Genomic DNA, 19,706 nt, shown 5'->3' with positions numbered 1-19,706 from the left:
ACTTTCTGAAATGATGGGAGATGTCTCATCAAATTTAATACAGCAAGGGAAGCGCAGAAATCGTCTCTTCGCTAAGCGCGTTCGTCATCTTCGTCTTCTTTAATGGGACCAGCGCACAGGTCAACTTCGCAATTTCGGAGGTAGAGCAGCGAAGAGAAGTAAATGGAAGGAGATGTTCATTCATCATCAGCGCTTGTAATTGACCATTCGGTCGTATTTACCGTGGAGGCGTTTTTCACGCAAGCAACTGCTGTGAATGATATCGAGAGGTTTCTGCGAATTGTGGTTCCTATGGCATCAGTGGTGTATGAAAATCACGTGAAGTCGTTTCTGAGGGAACTGCAGACGCTTCGAGTGATATGTTGTGGAGCAGTGAATAATGCTTCATTGGTGTGTCGCTTCCAACCACGATGCAAATCATTCTGCGAAGCTTTCTGTTCAGCTGGTGGCAGTGCAGCATTTGAAGCTTGCAGCATCAGAGAGAACGAAGTCATGGAGCAAGCTGATCTTTGCGGAGATGGATGCGAATGCGTTTCCATCAATCAAAGATCTGTTTGACCCGTCGATGTTTCCGTCCACGATTGCGCGGTGAGCGATAATCTCAGTAGAGGTATGTGGTGATAAAGTTGGATGATGAAGTGATGTGGCAAGTGGTTGTTGTGAATGAAGTGGGGAAGATTGTGGAGATGGGGGTATCTGTTGAGGGGTTGAAGATGGAGGATATGTTTCTGCCTCCAACAGCAATTGCACTTGCAATTCAAAATGAAGAAATTGAAAAAGGATGGTGATGAAAAGAAGAAGAAGAAGCTGGAAAAGAAAAAGGAGAAAATGAGGCAAAAGGCGAAATGTGAGATAAGGAGACGAAGCGGATGAGCGAGCTGGCTGAGCAGCTGCAGGAAAAGAACAAGATCATCTAAATAAATAAATGAAGATTCTGGAGTGAGCTAGAAGCACAACGCAGAAGTGAAAAAAGTGAAGGAGGTGAAGGAGAAGAAGTGCTGGGATCAGCAAGGAGGAGTGGTGAGTGTGGAAGGAAAGTGGAAACAAGCTGGTCGAGGGTCACAATTGCCATATCTTCTTCATTAATTTGTGCGAATGGCGGGTGGTTCAATCTTTGGCTTTGTTGATTCAACCGTTGGGGCTGTGTGAAAAGTGCCAGGAGAAGTTAACAGATATCATCAAAAATGGAAGCGCTGTGATGCTTGGGCCAGACCTGAATGGGAAGGAGGTTTCTACAAAAGTGTGAAGCGAGGTGAACGATGTGGGAAAAACAAACTGCGATGGTGGAGGAGGTGGTGGAAGAGTAGATGCAACGGCGCTGCAGAAGATGAACAAGATAGAAAAGGAAAATGACGATGCTGATGGAGCTGTCGAAAGTGCACGTGCGGGCAACAAGCGAGCAGAAGATGCTGCTAAAGGAGGTGATTGAGAATCAGAAGACAACACTTGCGTGAAAAAGCAGGAGCATTAAGAAATGAATGCGTTGAATGAAGAGACAATGGAATGGCTGGTTGGGCAGGAGAAGGAGCTGGAAGAGTTGACTGGGAGTGGAAAATTTGTTAGTGGAAGGAAATGCGTGCCAGAGGAGAAGTGTGAAGGTGCGAGGGATGGGTCGAGGATGAAAAGGAAGAGGAACAGAAACGGAGGCGGAGAATATGAGGAAGCGGAGGAGCGTTAAAATGATGAAGAAAGAGATGCGAGCGAACTTTTTGAGATTCCACTGTCACTACCCAAAGAACCAAAGAGAGAGCAGGAGTATTGGATGTGTTCTGCAGCTCCAACAGAAGCAAAAGCTGGTGGAAAGGAAGTGGTCGAGAAGGTGACTCTTGCGCAGAGGCTGCACATGCTTTTTGAGTAGATGACAGATATCGGAGATATTTAAGAGGATGAATGATCTGTAACGCTGTTGTGGAGAAAGGGGTTGAGTTCTCTGATTCAGGTGGTGAATCTTTACTGGAAGAACAGATGATGATGAAGCATTCGATAATAACGGCCTCTGTTCCAATGGTGCATGTCGAATACAAAACGATACCTGCGTTTGAGTTGCCACAAACGCGTCAAAAGTCTATCCCGATGGAGAGGCTGCTGACGACGCTGAAGACAGGAGATATTCGGAGACATCATATCAGAAGATTTGAGTGGGGAAGGATATGCTGAGGAAAGGGCTTGGGGACTTTGTGCATATGTGGTTAGGGAGAAGAATGCAGATCAGAAGAAGAGAGAGGAAACTTGGTTGGCGATGATCTGTGAGATGGAGCTGTTTCGGAAAGACTTTGTGGAGGTGCTGCAGTTTGAAAGTGTGTGTCGCATGAATATTCCGGAGGCTAGCTGTCGATTTATCTGCACTGAATCACGGTGCTGTTTGAATGTGAGCTGCACTTGAAGCCGATGAAAAAGTCAAAGGACTTCCTGAAGTTGTTGTTCCGAATGTGTCGGATGTGCATTAACTTTGCGCTTGAAGGAGCATGTGGGAGGAAAAAATTGATGTTTTTTTGGGAGTTTGAGTTGATGTAGTCGGTGAAGGGAGTTACAGATGCGTCTATGTTTCTGTGGTTTACGCTGAATGGCAACTGTGCAAGAAAAGATGAAGAAATGAGGTGATGAAGACGTTGCGTGATATCATACAGTGCTAACGAAAACTATCCGACCTTTTCATAGTTGATTCCTCTTTCTTCAAATTGTTGTATGTTGCGTTTTTTTCTTTAAGTTTAAATGATATTTAACAATAAACAAACATCAACATGATCAAAATTGTTTCAATTTGTTTTTGTGAAGAAAATAAAATGAAAAATTGAACTTTTATCATATTAAAATTACTCCAAAAAGTATTCAATAAAAAAAAATTCTTGAAAAAAAGATTCAAAAAATTTTGAATTATAATTTAATATTTCGTGTAACTCCCTTTAGCTTCAATGACTGCGGACAATCTGTCGTACATAGACATAATTGAATTATTAATCATGAATTGAGGTTTTCTTTTCCAATTTGTTGTCAGACTATTTTTTAATTCAGTTATGGATGTTTTTGGGACTCCATCCTCGAAAACCCTATCGTTTAACATTTTCCACACAATTTCAATTGGATTAAGATCTGGAGAGTACGGCGGTCATGGAATAATGTGAGTTCGATTGTCTTCACAGTATTTTTTTACGAGCTTTGATTTATGGAAAGGGGCATTATCATGAATGAATCTCCAGAAAAAGGACCACTTGGCATCAGCTTGTGGTTTTGGAGCGTGTTTCAAAACATTAACATAATCATTTCAATTAATCGTATTTTCAAATATTAACAAACCACTTTTGAAATTCATATCAACTGCTCCACATTCCGTAAGTTTTTGACGAGGTTTCTGACTTTGATGATCAAAGGAAATAGCGTCATTTAAAGGAATCCATGTCATCCTTCTGCTATCTGGTCCATCAAGGTTGACTTTTTTCTCATCTGCGAAACAGGAATGATTCCATTTGTCATCGTCTCTCATATGGCGCTCTGCAAAGTCCTTTCTCTGTTGTTTCGAATAATTCGATTCATATGGTTTCTTTTTTCATAGTGTGTATTTGGACAGAATATTGTGCAACAGTAATCGTGCTGTGGAAAGACCGCAATGGATCCCTGTCACCTTTGGGATATCTCTTGCCCTATGTATCAATTTTTCTTTCAGTGCTTTCTTGACGATGTATCTGTTTTTTCTTGTCAGAAATGTTGGACGCCCAGGTTTGCACCTGAATATTCTTTGTGTGATAAGTGTTTTTGTGTTAATGTATTTTGAGACTGATTCTCTCGATGTTTTTGTCATTCTTGCAATAGCATTTCCACAAAATCCTTTTGCATGAAGCCTTTTGATTTCCAGTTGCTTTTTCAATGATAGTATTCTTGGCATTCTGAATTCAATGTTTGAAAAATAATATGGATTTACTAACCTTTGATCTTCGTATTTTTCATTTTTAATTTTTTGTCAGGAAACTTTGCGAACCTTTATTTGCACCATAATTTAATTAATGTCAATTGATCAAAGAAAAATAAGGAAACTATTTTGAGGTTTGTTAACTGTTTTGTTTGGCGAACAAAACATGAAGTGGTACAGATATCGCATAAAATACCGGACATCGCACAAAATACCGGACAAGATCGATTTCACAACAACCGCAAGAGGAATAATTCTAATTATTTTCCTAAAATATATCTCATCAATACAAACTCAATTGATAAACGAGACTTACAAAACATTTTCATTTGTGCTCAGAAAAAATTATTATTGAAATCTCGGAGAAATAGGAATTTGAGTTACTAAGAGATTTTTAAAAATTATTTTCTCTGGGCACAAATGAGGCCATTTTGAAAATCTCATGCGTCAAATGAGTTTGAATTAAAGAGATAAATTTTGAGGAAAATAATTAGAATTATTCCTCTTGCAGTTATTGTGAAATCGATCTTGTCCGGTATTTTGTGCGATGTTAGGTATTTTTTGCGATATCTGTATTTATAATAAAAAATGTGAAATGTTTCTATTATCTCAATAACAACAATATTCTATACTGGTCGGACATTAAACGATGTCAGCGTTTGTTCTGGTGACATATTGACTTTTCAGTATTCGTCAACTTCATCAGATGCATTAATAATTCAAAATGGAAATCCCTTCTGTATGCGAGTCAGTGTTTTTCTCCTTTCTATAACAACTGGCAAATTCATCGTTGTTATTTTGGTCCAGCTAAAGTGGTATTCAAAAATCATAAATAACTATTTGCTCATTGAATTTTTAATAAATAATAAAACTGTTGTTATGATCTTTGTCCATTTCACATTTCACATCTGCAACACTCCATCCTGCATAAATATTAGCCTTGATGGAAAAGATGTTTTTGAAATTTGACCTCTTCCTGCAGATATGATCAATCCGATTATTAATATCTCTCCTTCACCACTTATCTCAAACAGCTTTGAATCCTGATTATTTGCATAAGAAAAGTAATTGGCAAGTGAAAAGTTATTAAAGGTCGATGTTCCTGTTGTGACAGAAAAAAGAGACAAGCCAGATGCTTCAAATTCAAAAGTGGCTGTTGAGAACAAATTGCATTAGCCACATAATGAATAAACTTCAATATCACAATCCACACTCCTTTCCTTTGAAATATTTCCTGTGAGAATCTCGATTAAGGAAATGCATCCCGGAATCCGCTGAGTGAGGCAGCTGCTGATGGCACTACAAGGATAGTTTTTTTCCCAATCCACATGCAAATATTTTCATGATATTGTGTTATGTTTCAATTAAAGAAACATATCAGATTTTTCCAAAATAGTTAAGAAACCAATCGCTGCCATCAAATCTGAATCAAGACATGTTTTCGTACAGTTCTCCGTTCACAAAGCCTCCATTTTTCTAAAGTCAATTAGTTTTTGAATATTCGAAAAAATAACTTCATGACCCTCCGCAATGAATGCGCAATCATGAAAATAATAAAATAAACCAGACTTTTATAATCTTTAATAAGCGTCTGCGTCACATGCCTTCTGACGTGAACATTTTTGAAGTGACGTGACGTGACAGAAAAAAATTACATTCACTCATATTAAAAATTGATTTTTTTCAATTTGAAACAAGAAATGCAAAGAAAAATTGATATTTAATTCTTATTCACCTTCTATTATAAAAAGGATTTTCAAACACTTTTCTTTTTTAAAATGTTCATTTTTTATTTTAATATGAACAATGGGTTGTGTCGTGATCATTTTTTGTGGTATAAATACCAAGGCACTCACGTCACTGCCGGTCACTGACGTGTTTTCAGATAATAAAGCATTTGGAAATTTTTATTTATTTGTTATTCATGGATGCCTCACATGTGTTTGCCTCTTCATTGGATAATCCGGAAATCGTTTGATGAAAGTTTTTTAATTTTTTTTTATTTTAAACAATTGTTTTTTTATAAATATTTTGATCAAAATAGTTTCAGCTATTTAAAAAAACAGAGGAGATATTTAAATCACACAGATGTGAATGGATCAAACTCGAAAAAATAGAAAATGGTGAATACGCAAACTGTTTTCATATTTAATTTTTAGTTGAAATTAATCTATTATAAATGCAATATTTTTTTACAGGTTATTTTCATCCAAAGCGGAAAGAATTGGTCATTTCCAAACCGACTCTCGACATCGTGAATCACAAATTGTTTATTGCATTTGCTCCTTTGTATAAAGACAGAACTTCGAAAAAGGATTTGTACAGACTTTTCATGTGTCCATGTGAGAAAGATGGTGTTGCTTGTGGAGTGACGGGTCGGAAGGACTATTCAATGATTTATAATCACAAATGTGATTTAATTCAGAATAATCAGATATCATTGTTCTTTTCACAGAAGTCCAATTTATCAACACTGTCAGTTAATTCGAAGTTAAACAATAGCTCTTCTGAAACAACATTGAAAGGAGAGCTCACTGAATCTTTCATCAACATTGATGCCCATAGTAATATTTCTTTTCTTTCTGTAGCAACAAACGAATTTAACGATTTTGTTTCTGCACTAATAAAATCATCACAAGATAATCCGCACATGCATAGGGAAGATATTTTTCCTCGCCTCACAGAGAGAAATGTCACCAAACTGCTTCATGAAGCAAATTTAAAGAAAATTGAAAAAGCAATTTCAATTATTTCAAACAATCCCCTAGGAATAGTAATTGATGGAGGAGTTGTTGGGGGAGTGGGCTACACTGCAGTGGGCTTAATAACGATGGATCAATCGTCAAAACCTATCTTTTGGAAATTGTATTAAAGTTGTCGATCAGAATCCGATTATTTCAATTTAGGATTGGAAATAATGACCGAGTTGAGTGCTTATGGATGTTCTGTCAGAGCTTGGTGCTCAGATGGACTGAAACCACAAGTTTTGGCTTTGAATAGAATATCAACAAATGATTGGACGGAATTGTGTGGTTCATCACGTGCATATAATTATCCAAGACCAATTTTTTGTCAGATGTCTTAATCATTTAATCAATTTGGTTGTCAGTCACGCTTTTTCAGAAAATGCAAAACTGAAGCAAATGAAGGAATTGATTATTAAATTCAGTCAGCAAGCACATTTATCAAATTTCAGAAACAGTTTGAAAAAAAGATGCCCAACATTTATTGCTACAAGATGGCTGTGTTTGTATAATATTTGTTTCTTTATAAGGCAGAATCAATCAATAATAAGCAAAACGAAAATGCTTTCAGACAAAGAAATATTTGAAATTGCACTTTCTGAATTGTTGCTGTATCCACTTTATTCGATGCATCTGATTTTTGAAAAAGAATCGACAAAACTTGGAGATGCCTTTCCTGTTGTTATTCAATCAATGAATTTGTTTTATTTTTTTTCAACAAATGTTTATTTCGTTGATGGAGAATGGCATAACGCATTGACAGATATAGTTATTCTGTTATATAATTACACTCTTTGTGATTTTTCTGGACAACTCATAGCAACATCATACGCACTAACACCGATTGGATCACATAAGCATCGAACTCATAAATTCACTTGCGACCCAAGAGAACGTTTGTATTTCAAAGAAAAGCATATGTTTTTATTAAACAATTGAAATTTTTCTTTTTTCTTGATAATTTTTTTTTTAAAGTTACCAAAAACATTTTTAATGAAGCCAAAAAAACATGCGAATCTCGATCACGTTCTTGCAGCAAAGACTCATCTGAATCTATGTGTCAGAATCAAAACTTATCTATTCATTCTTCCCCTTCGTCGTCATCGTCATCGTCTTCTTCATCTTCATCGTCATCTTCATCGTCATCGTCTTCTTCATCTTCATCATCTTCTTCTTCTTCCCCATCCTCCACAAATATTTCCTCATTCCCCACGTTTTCCATTTTCCATGATTCAACACCATTTCTTTCAATACAAAATCCTAATATCAAAACTTTATCGGACCATCTTTTTCAAGACATTTCATTTCTTTCTACAGAAAAACTGCAAAAGGCTTTTGAAAACTCTGAAAAAGTGGATAGGGAATTAAGTGAGACTTGTACTGTTTCAGCTTTCACTGCTTCTGATTCAACAAACCGTGCAAAAACTCAAAATATTGAGTTTTCAAATTCAAAGCTTCAAGAATTATATTGTTTCATATCAACGCTTTGTTCAAGTTTACAGGAAAATGCAAAAGGAGTTGATGAACGATATGAAACCGATGATTTTGAAGAACAAGATTTGTTTGGGTTGATTTTGGTGGAGGAGGAAGAAAAGGATGATGAATTTCTGTATGAATGCAATCAAACAAATCTTATCAATTTCTACAGCACTAGAAAAACTACTCAACGTAATGAAAAATCGGACAGTTTGCCAGAAGACAAATCAGAAAGAGCACAAATTATTAAAGAAAATACAACAAATTCAAAAGAACGAACGAGAAATGAAGAAACAATAGAAAGCGAAAGCGAGAGCGAGAGCGATGTGGATTTCATATGCAAATTTTCTCGTTTCAGAAGAATTGAAGTGTGCAATATTGATATAGAAAACAAAACATTGAAGACTATTTGGGATAACACATTTTCTGATTGGTTTGGTAGGATCGTTGCATGTTTCAGAGCTATGTTGGATCACATGTTGAATGAAAATCATCACATAATAAAGGCTCAATGTTTGAGACTACTCAAAGAACTTTTGCTTAAAAAAGATAAGGATGATGTCGTTGAGGAAGATGGTTACATTTTCTACCAGGATTTTTGTTCATATAGCGAAATGCATACAATATTCTCCAACATAGCTTACTGCATAACAACTTCTCCTTGCAGTGAATCATTTTGTGAGAGAATATTTTCTAAAGCTCGCAGAATAATAGGAGATCGTCGTCACAAATTGTCAGACAGAACACTTAATGCTCTTCTTCGTCTCTGATGTATGGTGGAAATTTTCAATATTTAAATACGAACACATACGAATTAATCATTTCTTGTTATTTAGTAAATTTAATTTTTTTCAATTTTTTCCAGTTTTTTTAACTTTAACAAAAAACTGAAATACAGATCGAGAATTCTATTTATTTTTATTTTGAAAGAAAATAGAAGTTTATTCGCTGGATTATGAGTGAGTAAAAATAGAAAAAAAAAGGTGAAATATGTGATTTGAGGAGAATAGAATCTAACCTGTTTGTAGATGGAGTAGAGAATGCGCTTATTGTATGAGGCGGGCCGCTGGATGTGTAGGATAATTAAGTTGTGTTAAACAGTCTGGAGTGAGAGGTGGAAACAGAGTCATGCGATGTGGAAGAGTTAAAACTTTTGCATGGCACAGGCTTTGAGCTGCTGGTTAGGAACACTTACGTCGTGCTGTAGAATAAAGCGAGTATGTTTAATGAGACAGTGATTGAAATGGCAGGGATGGTGCGCGAGTTTGTGGGGGGTGAATGTGTCGAACATCGGAACGCCAGAGAGCGAAGAAGGCGGAGTGCTGGCGGTGGATGTTGGGGCAGCGGGGCCGCTGAAGCTGAACAGCGGAGCAAGCTGTGTAGCAGCAGCAGCAGTGGTGTGAATGTGCTCGTAATAGAGCGAACGGTGCGAGTTTTTATATGTGGAGAGAGCTCAGGCAGAACGGAGGTGGAGGTGGAGCCGTTGGGGCTCAGCAAGAACAAGGCGCGGTGGGGGAAGAATACGTATGTGCAGGAAGTTGATCTGGGGCGGTGGTGAAAAAGGAGCAGATACGGTTTGGGTGGGAGATGTGGAAGAAGAAGAAGAAGAAAAAGAAAAGAGGAAATATTTGCTGTTGAATGTTTTTTGTTGAATAAAGGAATTGAATTTGATCTGCCTCTACCTTTTTTATTGGAATAGCTGAGATGAGAGTCTTCGATGTCGGTTTCTGAATGTTTGACTGAATGCTTTGTTATGTGTTTTGTTATTGAGATTCTCTTCAAAAGATACTATGAATCTGTGTTTAAAGAAGAAGCCAATGAACTCGATGAAGACAAAAGGTTTGCATCTGAAGAAGGTAACTGGATTTTCCAGAGGACAAGCGAATTGCTTGTGATTTGTGTGGCACACGGCACATGCTTCCTATCCACCAATGCCATCACCCGCGGAAGAGACGGGTCAAACGGAAGGACAGTCCCACACAAAAGCTGAATCCTGCTGCGGGACGCTTCGCTCGGAAACGTTGATGATGTGAACGACTCTGCCCGCTTCTTCAGAGAGAATATGGTTGACTGTGCGCGATTCTGTGTTTTTATCAGTGTCTGTGATTGCGAATGAAAATGTGTTTGTCCCTCTGCTTTGCCTGGCGAAACAAACAATCTTCCTGCGCTCGCTTTTGCCAAAATTGCCAAGTGCTTTGAGGAAGCAGAAGATGGCAGAAGGCAATCGAGTCTGGCCGAGTTTCCATCTTCATCTGCAAAAAGAGGATAATCTGTGATTTCATCATTTCTATAACTTCCATCATTTCTGCTTCTTCTATTGATGTTGCGGTTACTGTTGTTGTCTTTGCCAAGTATAGAAAGCGAAAAAAGAGCAGCCTTCATCAACCGGAGGAGCGATGTCACTCCTCTCAGCACTTCCACCTCGTCTGACGGCAGACGCAGATAAAGCGATGCAGCTGGGGCACGCGATGACTGCAGAAAAAGACGCCTTTCACGGAATATTGAACGTCTTTTGGATGAGGATGAGGATGAGGAAGAAGAAGAAGAAGAGGATGAAGAAGAAGAATTGTTGATGGAGCAAAGGAAAGAGCATGTTGAATGAGACTGCAGCTCATCAAAGTGGAGGGAGGACTTGAGAGAGGAATGCTGGTATGTGCTTTGTTGGGTGTGGGGATGCTGAGAAGGATGCGAAGATTGTGAAGAAGAAGCAGAAGGATGAGAATTAATCACATCTCCCTTTGTTCTTCCATGGACGGCCTTCACAGGCACAGCTGAAGGGGCAGACAGGAACATAGACTGATAAGAAGCGAAGGAAGTGGATGAATGGAACTGATTGAGAGAGAAAGGGGGTATTCCATTTGTGTCCTTTGAGGAGTGCTTTGTGGCAGTCTCTTTGCCTCTCAGCAGCAAACTGCCTGTGGAGTCAGCTTTTGCAAAGGAAGAGTGAGGGTCATGTGGTGATTGATATGATTGATATGATTGCAATGAATTTAATGATTGAATAGATTGAATAGATTGAATTGGTTGAGATGACTGAGGTGATTGAGGTGTTTGCAATGGAATAGGAGAAGAAGAAGGAGAAGAAGCTGAAGGTGAGGCAGAAGGTGAGGCAGAATAAGGAGAATCGTCTGAGGTGAGTGAAGGGGAAGAAGAAGAAGAAGAAGAAAAAGAAGAAGTGAATGTTGATGAAGATGAAGATGTGGAAGAGGATAAAGAAGAAGGCGACATTGAAAGTGAAGGCGAAGCATCACGCCGTTCTGTTGAAGAAGAAGAAGAGGAGGAGGAGGAGGAGGAGGAGTTAAAGGAAGAGGAAGGAGAAGGAGAAGGAGAAGGAGAAGAAGAAGAAGAAGAATGAAATGAAAGAGAAAGAGAAGGAGAAAAAGAGGGAGAAGGAGAAAGAGAATAAGAAAGAGGAGGCGAACTCAATGTATCTCTTTGCATTCTATCTAATTTCCTTTGTTGCCCAGCATTTTCATTCATTTCCTCTTTGTTTGAAATTGAAATTGAAATTTTAACTTGTGATTTTTCTTCTTTCTGCTTTGCATTTCTTTTCATTTCTATATTTTCCTCTTCTTCCTCTTCTTCCTCTTCTTCCTCTTCTTCCTCTTCTTCCTCTTCTTCCTCTTCTTCCTCCTTTTCTCTCTTTCTTCTCTTTCTTCTTCTTCTTTTCCCATCTTCTTCTTCTATATTTTGCGTTTGGTGACTTTTTCATCATCACTGCTCATTTCACTATCTTCTTCTTCTCCTTCTTCTTCTTCCTCTTCCTCTTCTTCTTCTTCTTCTCCTCCTCCTCCTCCTCCTCCTCCTCCTCTACTTTCTCCTCTTCCTCCTTCTCTTCCTCTTTCTCTTCCTTTCCCTCTTCCTCATTCATTCTTCTCTATCATCCTCATGTTCTTCTTCTCTATTCTCCATTCTTCATGTTGTTTTTCAATCAAATCATTCAAATTACTTGGCGCTGCTTCCAATCTCTTCTTCAGAATTGCCTCGTGTTCAGAGGAAGAAGAAGAGGAAGGAGGCAGAAGAAGTTCGGGTGATGAGGTGGAATGTCTGAACAGACGAGTAGGAGAATCAGAAAGAGAAGGAGAGGAGGAAGAAGATGAAGAAGAAGAAACAGAAGAAGAATTAAAAGAAGAAGACGAAGAGGAAGAAAAAGAAGAAGAAGGCGAAGTGAAAGCATTTGATATGTTTTTGATAGAAGCTGGCTGTGTAGATGTGTGTGAAAGAGGGTTTTGACTGTTTGTGAAATGAATTAACTCAGAAAGAGAATTTTCAATGAAAAATTTCCTTTCCTTTTTATTCTCATTCTCTCCCCCTTCTCGTTCCTCTTCCCTCTTCTTCCCACATATATTCTCCCTCCCTCTATTTCTATTCTCTTCCTCTTCTCCTTCTTCTTCTGTTTCTTCTCCAAATCTGTCATTTTCTCTGTTTTTCATTTCACAAAGCAAAATAAAGTCATCTTCATTTTCTTCTTACTCTTCCTCTTCTTCCTCCTTCTTCACCTTCTTCCCTTTCCATTTCCCTTTCCCTTTCCCTCTATCCTCTATCCTCTATCCATGCTCTGTCCGTGAAGGCGCGGAAGGAACAAAATCACGCGGCGGAAGAGGAGGCGGAGGAGGAACGCAATTCACACCAGAAACAGGAGTAGCGGTGGAGCTGGAGAGGTGGAGAGGGCGGAGGGCAGTGGCAATGCGCTGGGTGTAGTTGGGGATGAGGAGAAAAAGAAGGAAAAGATGAAGATGAAGAGGAAGAGGAAAAGGAAAAGGAGATGAAAAAGATAGAGAAGAGAAGATGGAGAAGAGAGAAGAGAAGAAAGAAAAGAGAAATAGAAATATGGAAGAAAATATTATAATAGAGAAGAGAAATCAACAAATAATTGCAAAGAAAAGTGTTATGCATTGAAACTGATTTGAATAAATAAACTTGCACACACTTTGTTCTGAATTGACACAAATACAAAGAAATGGGAATCAAATTGGGAAAAGAGAGAGAAAGAATATATATATATTTATATATATTTATATAGGGAGAGAGAGAAAGAGAAAGAGAAAGAGAAAGAGAAAGAGAAAGAGAAAGAGAAAGAGAAAGAGAAAGAGAAAGAGAAAGAGAGAAGGAGAAAATAAACAAGACATGGAAGAGTTAGAAAAGAAATAAAGAAAGACAATTAATTTGTCACAAACATGTTGCTGGTGCTATCTCGACAGCAGCCTTTTTTTAGCAGCCGACACACTTTGCTCCATCCTTCATGGCTCAGCTGTCAGCTCTTCCAATTCTTTTGATAAACTTCATGCAACATTTTTCAAATGCTGGAGGTGAAAGAAGAAGAAGAAGAAGAAGAGAGAAAAAAGAAAGAAATGCAAATATTTTGATGGAAGAAGAAAAAAAGAAGAATATTTAAGAAGTATTTGAAATGAGTTGATGGAAGATGAATAATTGGATGAAGTTATATCGATACAAGGAGAAGGAGAAGAAGGAGAAGAGGAGAAAGAAAAAACAGAAGAAGATAAATTTAAAGCAAAATATGAATAAAAAAAGGGATGAAGAAAACCAAAAAAGTCATGCGAATAGCTGTGACGTTCACTATCTTTTTATTTGTACAAAGAAAAAACCATCATTAAGGAGCAGAGCAACTATTAAATGAAAAAACAAAAAAAAAATACATAAAAGACTTAAATTGTTATGAACTTTTAATTCAAATCAGATTGTTTTTTAGCATATTCATAATAAAGTATTTCATTTCATATTCATAGATAATAATTCACTCATGTCGATAATATAGCGAACAACATGTCAAATATTTTTTTTTGCTTCAAAAAACAATTGTTAAATTGAAAGGATAAAATTGTTTTATGAGAATTGCAAAAAGGCAATAATTAAATCATGATAATTATGTCTGTTGAAGAAAAAACATATTGAACATGTTTAATCACTTAGGTTTAAAGATTTTATATAAAGAATAATTATAAAAATAAGACACAGAAAATAAAGCTTCAAAAACATTTTAAAGAAAATAGGATAATCTTGATGTGAATATTCATAAAATGATATGACTTCTGTCAAAGTGAAAAATACCATTTAAATAAATAAATAATTAATTAAGGTTTCTTGATTGTAAATTTAGATGGAATTTTTGTTTATCAAATTTTGAATAATTGGAAAGTGTTTAATCCATTTTCAAGCATTATTTAAAAAAATAGTTTGTTTCTGAAAAAAAAAAAAAAAAAAAAAACAGTGACGGGTACTGACTGACGAGACCGCACCAATTTCAAGGTGACGCAGATGTTTAATCTTTAACAAAAATTACTGAGATAATAACTCCGACTCCTCAAACAAAGAAGCAAATTCCGAATAAATTAGATAGGATAATTGCTTTATTGGTAAGATATCACTTCTATGAAAATGTGATCTCAAATAATTGGATACGCTCAACATTTCCATATGTTTTTCATATGTTATAGAAATTATTTTCATGCGGCGATTCTTCCATTTTTATTATCAATGGAGCATAATTCTTTCATTTATGAAAAAAACAACGATTTGTTCCGGACTTTTTCCACTTTCAAACCATAACAAGTCAAACATTCTCACACAAAAATGTAAAAAAAAATTTTAAAAAAATGAAAATTTTATTCGGAAACTCTGAATGGAACAAAATTCATTAAGCAAAAAATATCGTCCCAAATACTATTTGAAGGAAAAAATATATAATGGGTATCGATCAATTTTAAAGTTTGGGACAATTCATTTTGATTTATGAATTTTGTTCCACGCAATATTATCAAACATTTTTCTCAATTTTTGAATTTTTCTGTATTATTTTGCATGTGATAAAAATTTTATGATGATATTATTGCAGAAAAAGTTCAGAACAATCTCTGTTTTTTTCAAAATGCCAAAAATTTCTCCCCATTTGTTCATTTTCATTTCTCATCAAACAGAAACAGTTTAATTCAAATGCCTCAATTTTTTTTTTCATTAAGTTTCTATTTTATGAAATATTGTGTGTTTTCTTAAATCTTTTTTATTTGACAAAAACAGTGATATAACCTTAAAAAATTAACAATGTGAGGCAATGCCTTTGATACAGAAATAAGAAAAGACAAAATCGTATTCGAAATTTTGTTTTTATTATAATTATTCTTTCATTTTTGAAATAAAAAAATCTTGAATATTCTTTTTTGATAAAAAATTGTGTTTCATCAAGCATCTCTCAATATAACAAAATACAAAACTGCAAAATTCAATGCAAAGATAGTAGCTGCAAGAAGAAGTTGGAAGCAGCGAGTTGAAAAGGGAGGAAGAGAGAATGGACAGAATGGATGATTTTAAGGAAGGAAGAAAAAGATTAATCACCCTCATAGAATGTTTTATTTGTTACTTCATTTCCATTATCAATAGCTTCTTCTTCTTCTTCTTCATTATTTTCATCTTCCTTCTCTTCCTCCTCATTTTCTGTGTCTTGTTGCTCCTCAAGCGCAACTGACAAAAGAACTGCATTTTATATCCTCTAACTTTCCTCCTCCATCACCTTCTCCACAGTCTTTCCCATATTGCACAAGTCAACCCATCTCCATTCGACTTTATAGAAATTCAACTCCACCACACACTTTTTCTGCATTGATTGGATCATCATCAGCCAAGGCATAAGCGAAGAATCAAGCACGTCATTGATTGAAGAATGAACGTTCGCACTCTCCCTCGCAAAAATACACTTGCGCAACGACCTCATGCCCACTGACACCGCGAGCGAAGGAAAAGACGCAACAAGTGGAACTGAAAGCATCGTTGAAAGCTCCTCATCGCGCATATGTGCAACACTCTTATTCATCATATCGTGCTGCACAACAACATATCCCAGCAACCTCTGTTGCACCAGCGGAGATAGCAGCATGTGCCACTCATTCACCCCAGCAACGTCAGGCATCACAATCTGCAGCTGCTCTCAATGACTTCCTTCTCTGTTCCCTTCATAAATGAAATTTCCAATATAGAGTTAATAATATGAACGATTGAAGGAGCTGATGATAATGTGATGATTGCTCGACACTTGCCTCCTTCTCTTCTCTTTAAAGCCTCTGGAATAACGTAATTTTTTTCAAATGACTCGTTCAGAATATGAAATGCATCTTATTCTTTAAACGCATTCTCTTCAAACATCACAATATATATATATATATATATATATATAAAGTCATAAGAGTGGACATGATATGTCACGTTAACAATTGAACAGGGAGGGATATCTTTCTTTGAAGTGAAACTGGAAAAGGCTCAGCGAAAGCGAAAGATTCCGTTTCAACTAATGGATTCGGAAGTCATCTCGTTAAAGCGATGCTAGTGCAAATGGAGTCGGTTTGAAAAGAACATTCGCAAGGTGAAAATGGAAAAATGGAGGACTTTGGTGTGATCTTGCAAAAACCATAGAGCGTATTTGATTTTTAGAAAAATCAGTGGAAGATGGGAAAAGATGCATAGAGAGCTGATGAAAAGAATGAAGAGAAATCAAAATCTCATGAAGATGCAATATAAGAATCATCCTCTTCCTCTTCTTTCATCTCTTCATTTTCCTCTTCATTTTCTATCTTCCAATGAATATTCTTTGCCAGTTCTTCCATTTCTCTAATCGCCTCTCGGAAAAATTGAAGCTCATTCACGATTACAGCTGCCAAGCTTTTGTCATGGTCAAAAATGTCTGTCAAAAACTTCCATGCACACTGATAAGCAAGATGCGTAAGAATGTGATGTTTCTGATGATACAAGATAATTTCTTTAATCTCATTAAAATACAATTCTTTATCCATCTTCTGAAAAAAAACAGGGAAAAAAAATCAGCAAAATTTTAAAGGGAATAAAAATGTTCATATGCAGCATTTAACATTGCTTGATGCAAGCAAAGCCAGTTCCACTTCTTCTTTTGTCTCCTCGTTTACCTTTTTCCTTAATGCAAAATCCAGAAGACAACGCGTACAAACACTTATTATATTTTCTGGGAAAGAACACTCTTTGCTCAATAGATAGTATTCGCAAAGATCAATCAAAAGCTTCTCATTCTTTTCATCTTTTTTCTTTTCTTCTTCCAAAATCATCCTTTCAATTCTTTCGTTGAGCAAAAAACAGTCAAATAGAAAATCTGGAATTCTTTTGATAATTTTTAAATATCCAATGCGCTTCAGCAACCAAATTGCATTTTCAATTGAAATTTCCTTTTTTTCATCATTTTTTCTAATTCATCGAAAACATTTCTTGATAAAGCTGATTCAAATGTTTTTCTTTCCATGTTTTCCATCATCCAATTTATTTCTTCGATCTTCTGCGTTTGTTCATCTTTTTCACAACGTTTTAGCTCAGAAAATAATTCTTCAAAAAGAAAAGAAATGAAACAAATTAGCAATAATTAAGAATGCTATTGGAATGACTTCAAACTGGAAAATTTTTCTAAGGCAGTCATCTCCTTCATTTTTTAAACATGGTGACCAGAATACACCCAGATTTTAATCATTCATATAAAATGTTCAATTTTTTGGAAAGAAGGCATTGACAAAAAATCAAAATTTAAATAAACCATAGAAATATTTGCAAACACACCATCATCTTGCGCATGAGAATTTTTGAAAAGATATAAGAATGGAAAACAATTATTTATTCTTTTTGTAATGAAGATATGTACACAATGATCAAAACATTTAATTTGAAATTAATATTGATTTGCACATAAGAAAGAAATAATGTTTGTTTATCACTAAAATGTTTGAAAAGCTTTTATAAATGTTTGAATTCGTTAATAAAATTATTATTCTATTCATATTTATCAGATAGTCTACTTTTTTTTGATAATTTGAAAATCTGGAGTATTTTTTTCTTTTTTGAATTAGTATGTTTGAGAATAAAAACCTTTTATTGTTCTGCATGTGGTAAACAAATTTTTATCAATTATCTTCTTTGAATTCCAGTAATCAAATTTCAAAATTTTTTCCGTTGGACTTTCTATAAGGATAAACAAATCAAAGAAGAGAGCTAGACATTGAACATAAAATGGCATGCAAAAGCGCATGCGCATTTGTTGCAACTTCACTCGTTTCACAGAAATAGGTGATGAAATTGAATATTTTTGAAAAATATAAGGATGAAAATAAAGAATATGGAGAACGAAAAAGAAAAAAATTTCTACAAATAATTGAACAGCAGTTTGAAAAAAGAAAAAGAAGGATTGTTAAAAATTTCACAAAGAAAAAGACTGAAAGCATCTTTCACTGTTCATTTGTAAAAGAAAAAAATTTCAGAGGAGAAAGAAATCAGTAACGGAGTTGAAATAGAATATATGTTCAATCAATATAATGATTTTTCGTCTTGTTATCTTCTTGCCAGAAGTGCATTTTACATATTATCAACAGAAAATGATGGATTATCTTCATTCAGCTATTTTAAAAACTCTAACGGAAACAAGCATCTACCATTTCAACACATTCTCAAGAGCGATTTAAAAAACATACAATTTTGACTTCAATTTCTTTTCAAACTTCATTCATGACATTTCCAACAAAACAATGCCAAAGTTTTTCCATTTCATCTCAGCTGCTTATGTGCTTCGGTCAGCATAGCCAATAAATGTGATTATGCATTTCTGTTCTTTCCAAAAGATGAACATTCCCTTCTCCAAATTGAAATCTGCTTTTGGCAAATCATTCGACTGTTCAAAAAAAGTTTGGCACAATTTGACATCCTTTCATGAATGATAACAATTGGACAACTCCTTCGTTTTTGTTTCCAACAGTTTTTGATGAATCATTTTTCCTTTATCGTTTTAAATTGTGTGGCTTTTCTGAGCAAACTTTTTTTGTCATGCGAGGATCCAAATCAACAGTGGGAAAAGTTATCATCCGGATTCTTCATTTTCAATCGATTAATGAGTGGGAATGAGGCTCAGAGAATTAAACTTTTCATGAAAAAGTTCATTTCAACAAAAGATTGACAAAAATTCATTACTAATTATTTTTTCAATAGTAAATAGAAACACTAAAGATTCAAAAACAAATGCATCTCAGATTTATAATTTGAAAAAAAACAGCAGAAAACAACTTTATTTGGATGGCACGTGCCATTTTGATATGGTTGTAATTCGTTATCAAGTTGTCCTGCAAATTGACTTTATCATTTGGGCAATCATTTTTGTTTTTGATAAAAGAGCTAAATTTTTTTTCATCAAAAAAAGAAGTTTTGTTCGTGAAATGGTTGAAGTGTAACAAAGGAATGGAGATATTTGCAATCTTTATAATTGGGATATGAAGAGAAGATTCAAAATACCATTTTTTTCTATTCTAAAATATATCGAAAAGATAAAGATGCTTCATTTTTGAACGCAAAGTCTTTTTGTTGATGATTATCAAAGATTGGTTAAAAGTTAGAAATATTATAGTGTTGTGTGAAAATGAACATGGATATGTGTTTAATGATGAGCTTCAATGGAAATTTTTTTTTGTGCATTTGTATCACTGTTAACTTTTGATATGCTTTTTGTGTTGCAAAGCAAAAAAAATCCAAGAGATTGCTGGGCAAATAGGAAAAAAAAGATTTCACTTTTTCAAGCA

At 35.5% G+C, this 19,706-nt stretch overlaps 5 protein-coding genes across 5 annotated transcripts; 3 read left to right on the top strand and 2 right to left on the bottom strand.

Moving 5' to 3' along the window:
• Positions 1-162: 162 nt before the first annotated feature.
• MONOS_10898 (uncharacterized protein) lies at positions 163-788 on the top strand (the record flags this gene model as incomplete). Its single annotated transcript, XM_067863382.1, has 2 exons — positions 163-552; positions 609-788. The coding sequence occupies 2 exons, from the start codon at positions 163-165 to the stop codon at positions 786-788; spliced, it is 570 nt and encodes a 189-aa protein (XP_067728804.1).
• A 686-nt stretch (positions 789-1,474) lies between these two features.
• On the top strand, positions 1,475-1,858 carry MONOS_10899 (uncharacterized protein; the record flags this gene model as incomplete). Its single annotated transcript, XM_067863383.1, has 2 exons — positions 1,475-1,598; positions 1,737-1,858. 2 exons carry the CDS (start codon positions 1,475-1,477, stop codon positions 1,856-1,858), a joined length of 246 nt encoding a protein of 81 aa, XP_067728803.1.
• A 7,485-nt stretch (positions 1,859-9,343) lies between these two features.
• MONOS_10900 (uncharacterized protein) lies at positions 9,344-9,682 on the top strand (the record flags this gene model as incomplete). Its single annotated transcript, XM_067863386.1, has 1 exon — positions 9,344-9,682. The coding sequence occupies one exon, from the start codon at positions 9,344-9,346 to the stop codon at positions 9,680-9,682; it is 339 nt and encodes a 112-aa protein (XP_067728802.1).
• Positions 9,683-9,912: 230 nt separating this feature from the next.
• MONOS_10901 (uncharacterized protein) lies at positions 9,913-12,557 on the bottom strand (the record flags this gene model as incomplete). The annotated part of the gene is made up of 3 exons (XM_067863387.1): positions 9,913-10,045; positions 10,730-11,807; positions 12,074-12,557. The coding sequence occupies 3 exons, from the start codon at positions 12,555-12,557 to the stop codon at positions 9,913-9,915; spliced, it is 1,695 nt and encodes a 564-aa protein (XP_067728801.1).
• Positions 12,558-15,628: 3,071 nt separating this feature from the next.
• MONOS_10902 (uncharacterized protein) lies at positions 15,629-16,045 on the bottom strand (the record flags this gene model as incomplete). Its single annotated transcript, XM_067863388.1, has 1 exon — positions 15,629-16,045. One exon carries the CDS (start codon positions 16,043-16,045, stop codon positions 15,629-15,631), a length of 417 nt encoding a protein of 138 aa, XP_067728800.1.
• Between the last annotated feature and the right edge of the window lie 3,661 nt (positions 16,046-19,706).

This window comes from Monocercomonoides exilis (genome assembly GCF_001643675.1).
Source record: "Monocercomonoides exilis strain PA203 chromosome Unknown scaffold18-1597598, whole genome shotgun sequence".
Lineage (NCBI taxonomy): Eukaryota > Preaxostyla > Oxymonadida > Polymastigidae > Monocercomonoides > Monocercomonoides exilis.
The sequence above is the reverse complement of the archived record's forward strand: the minus strand, read 5'-3'. Positions and strand labels throughout refer to the sequence as shown.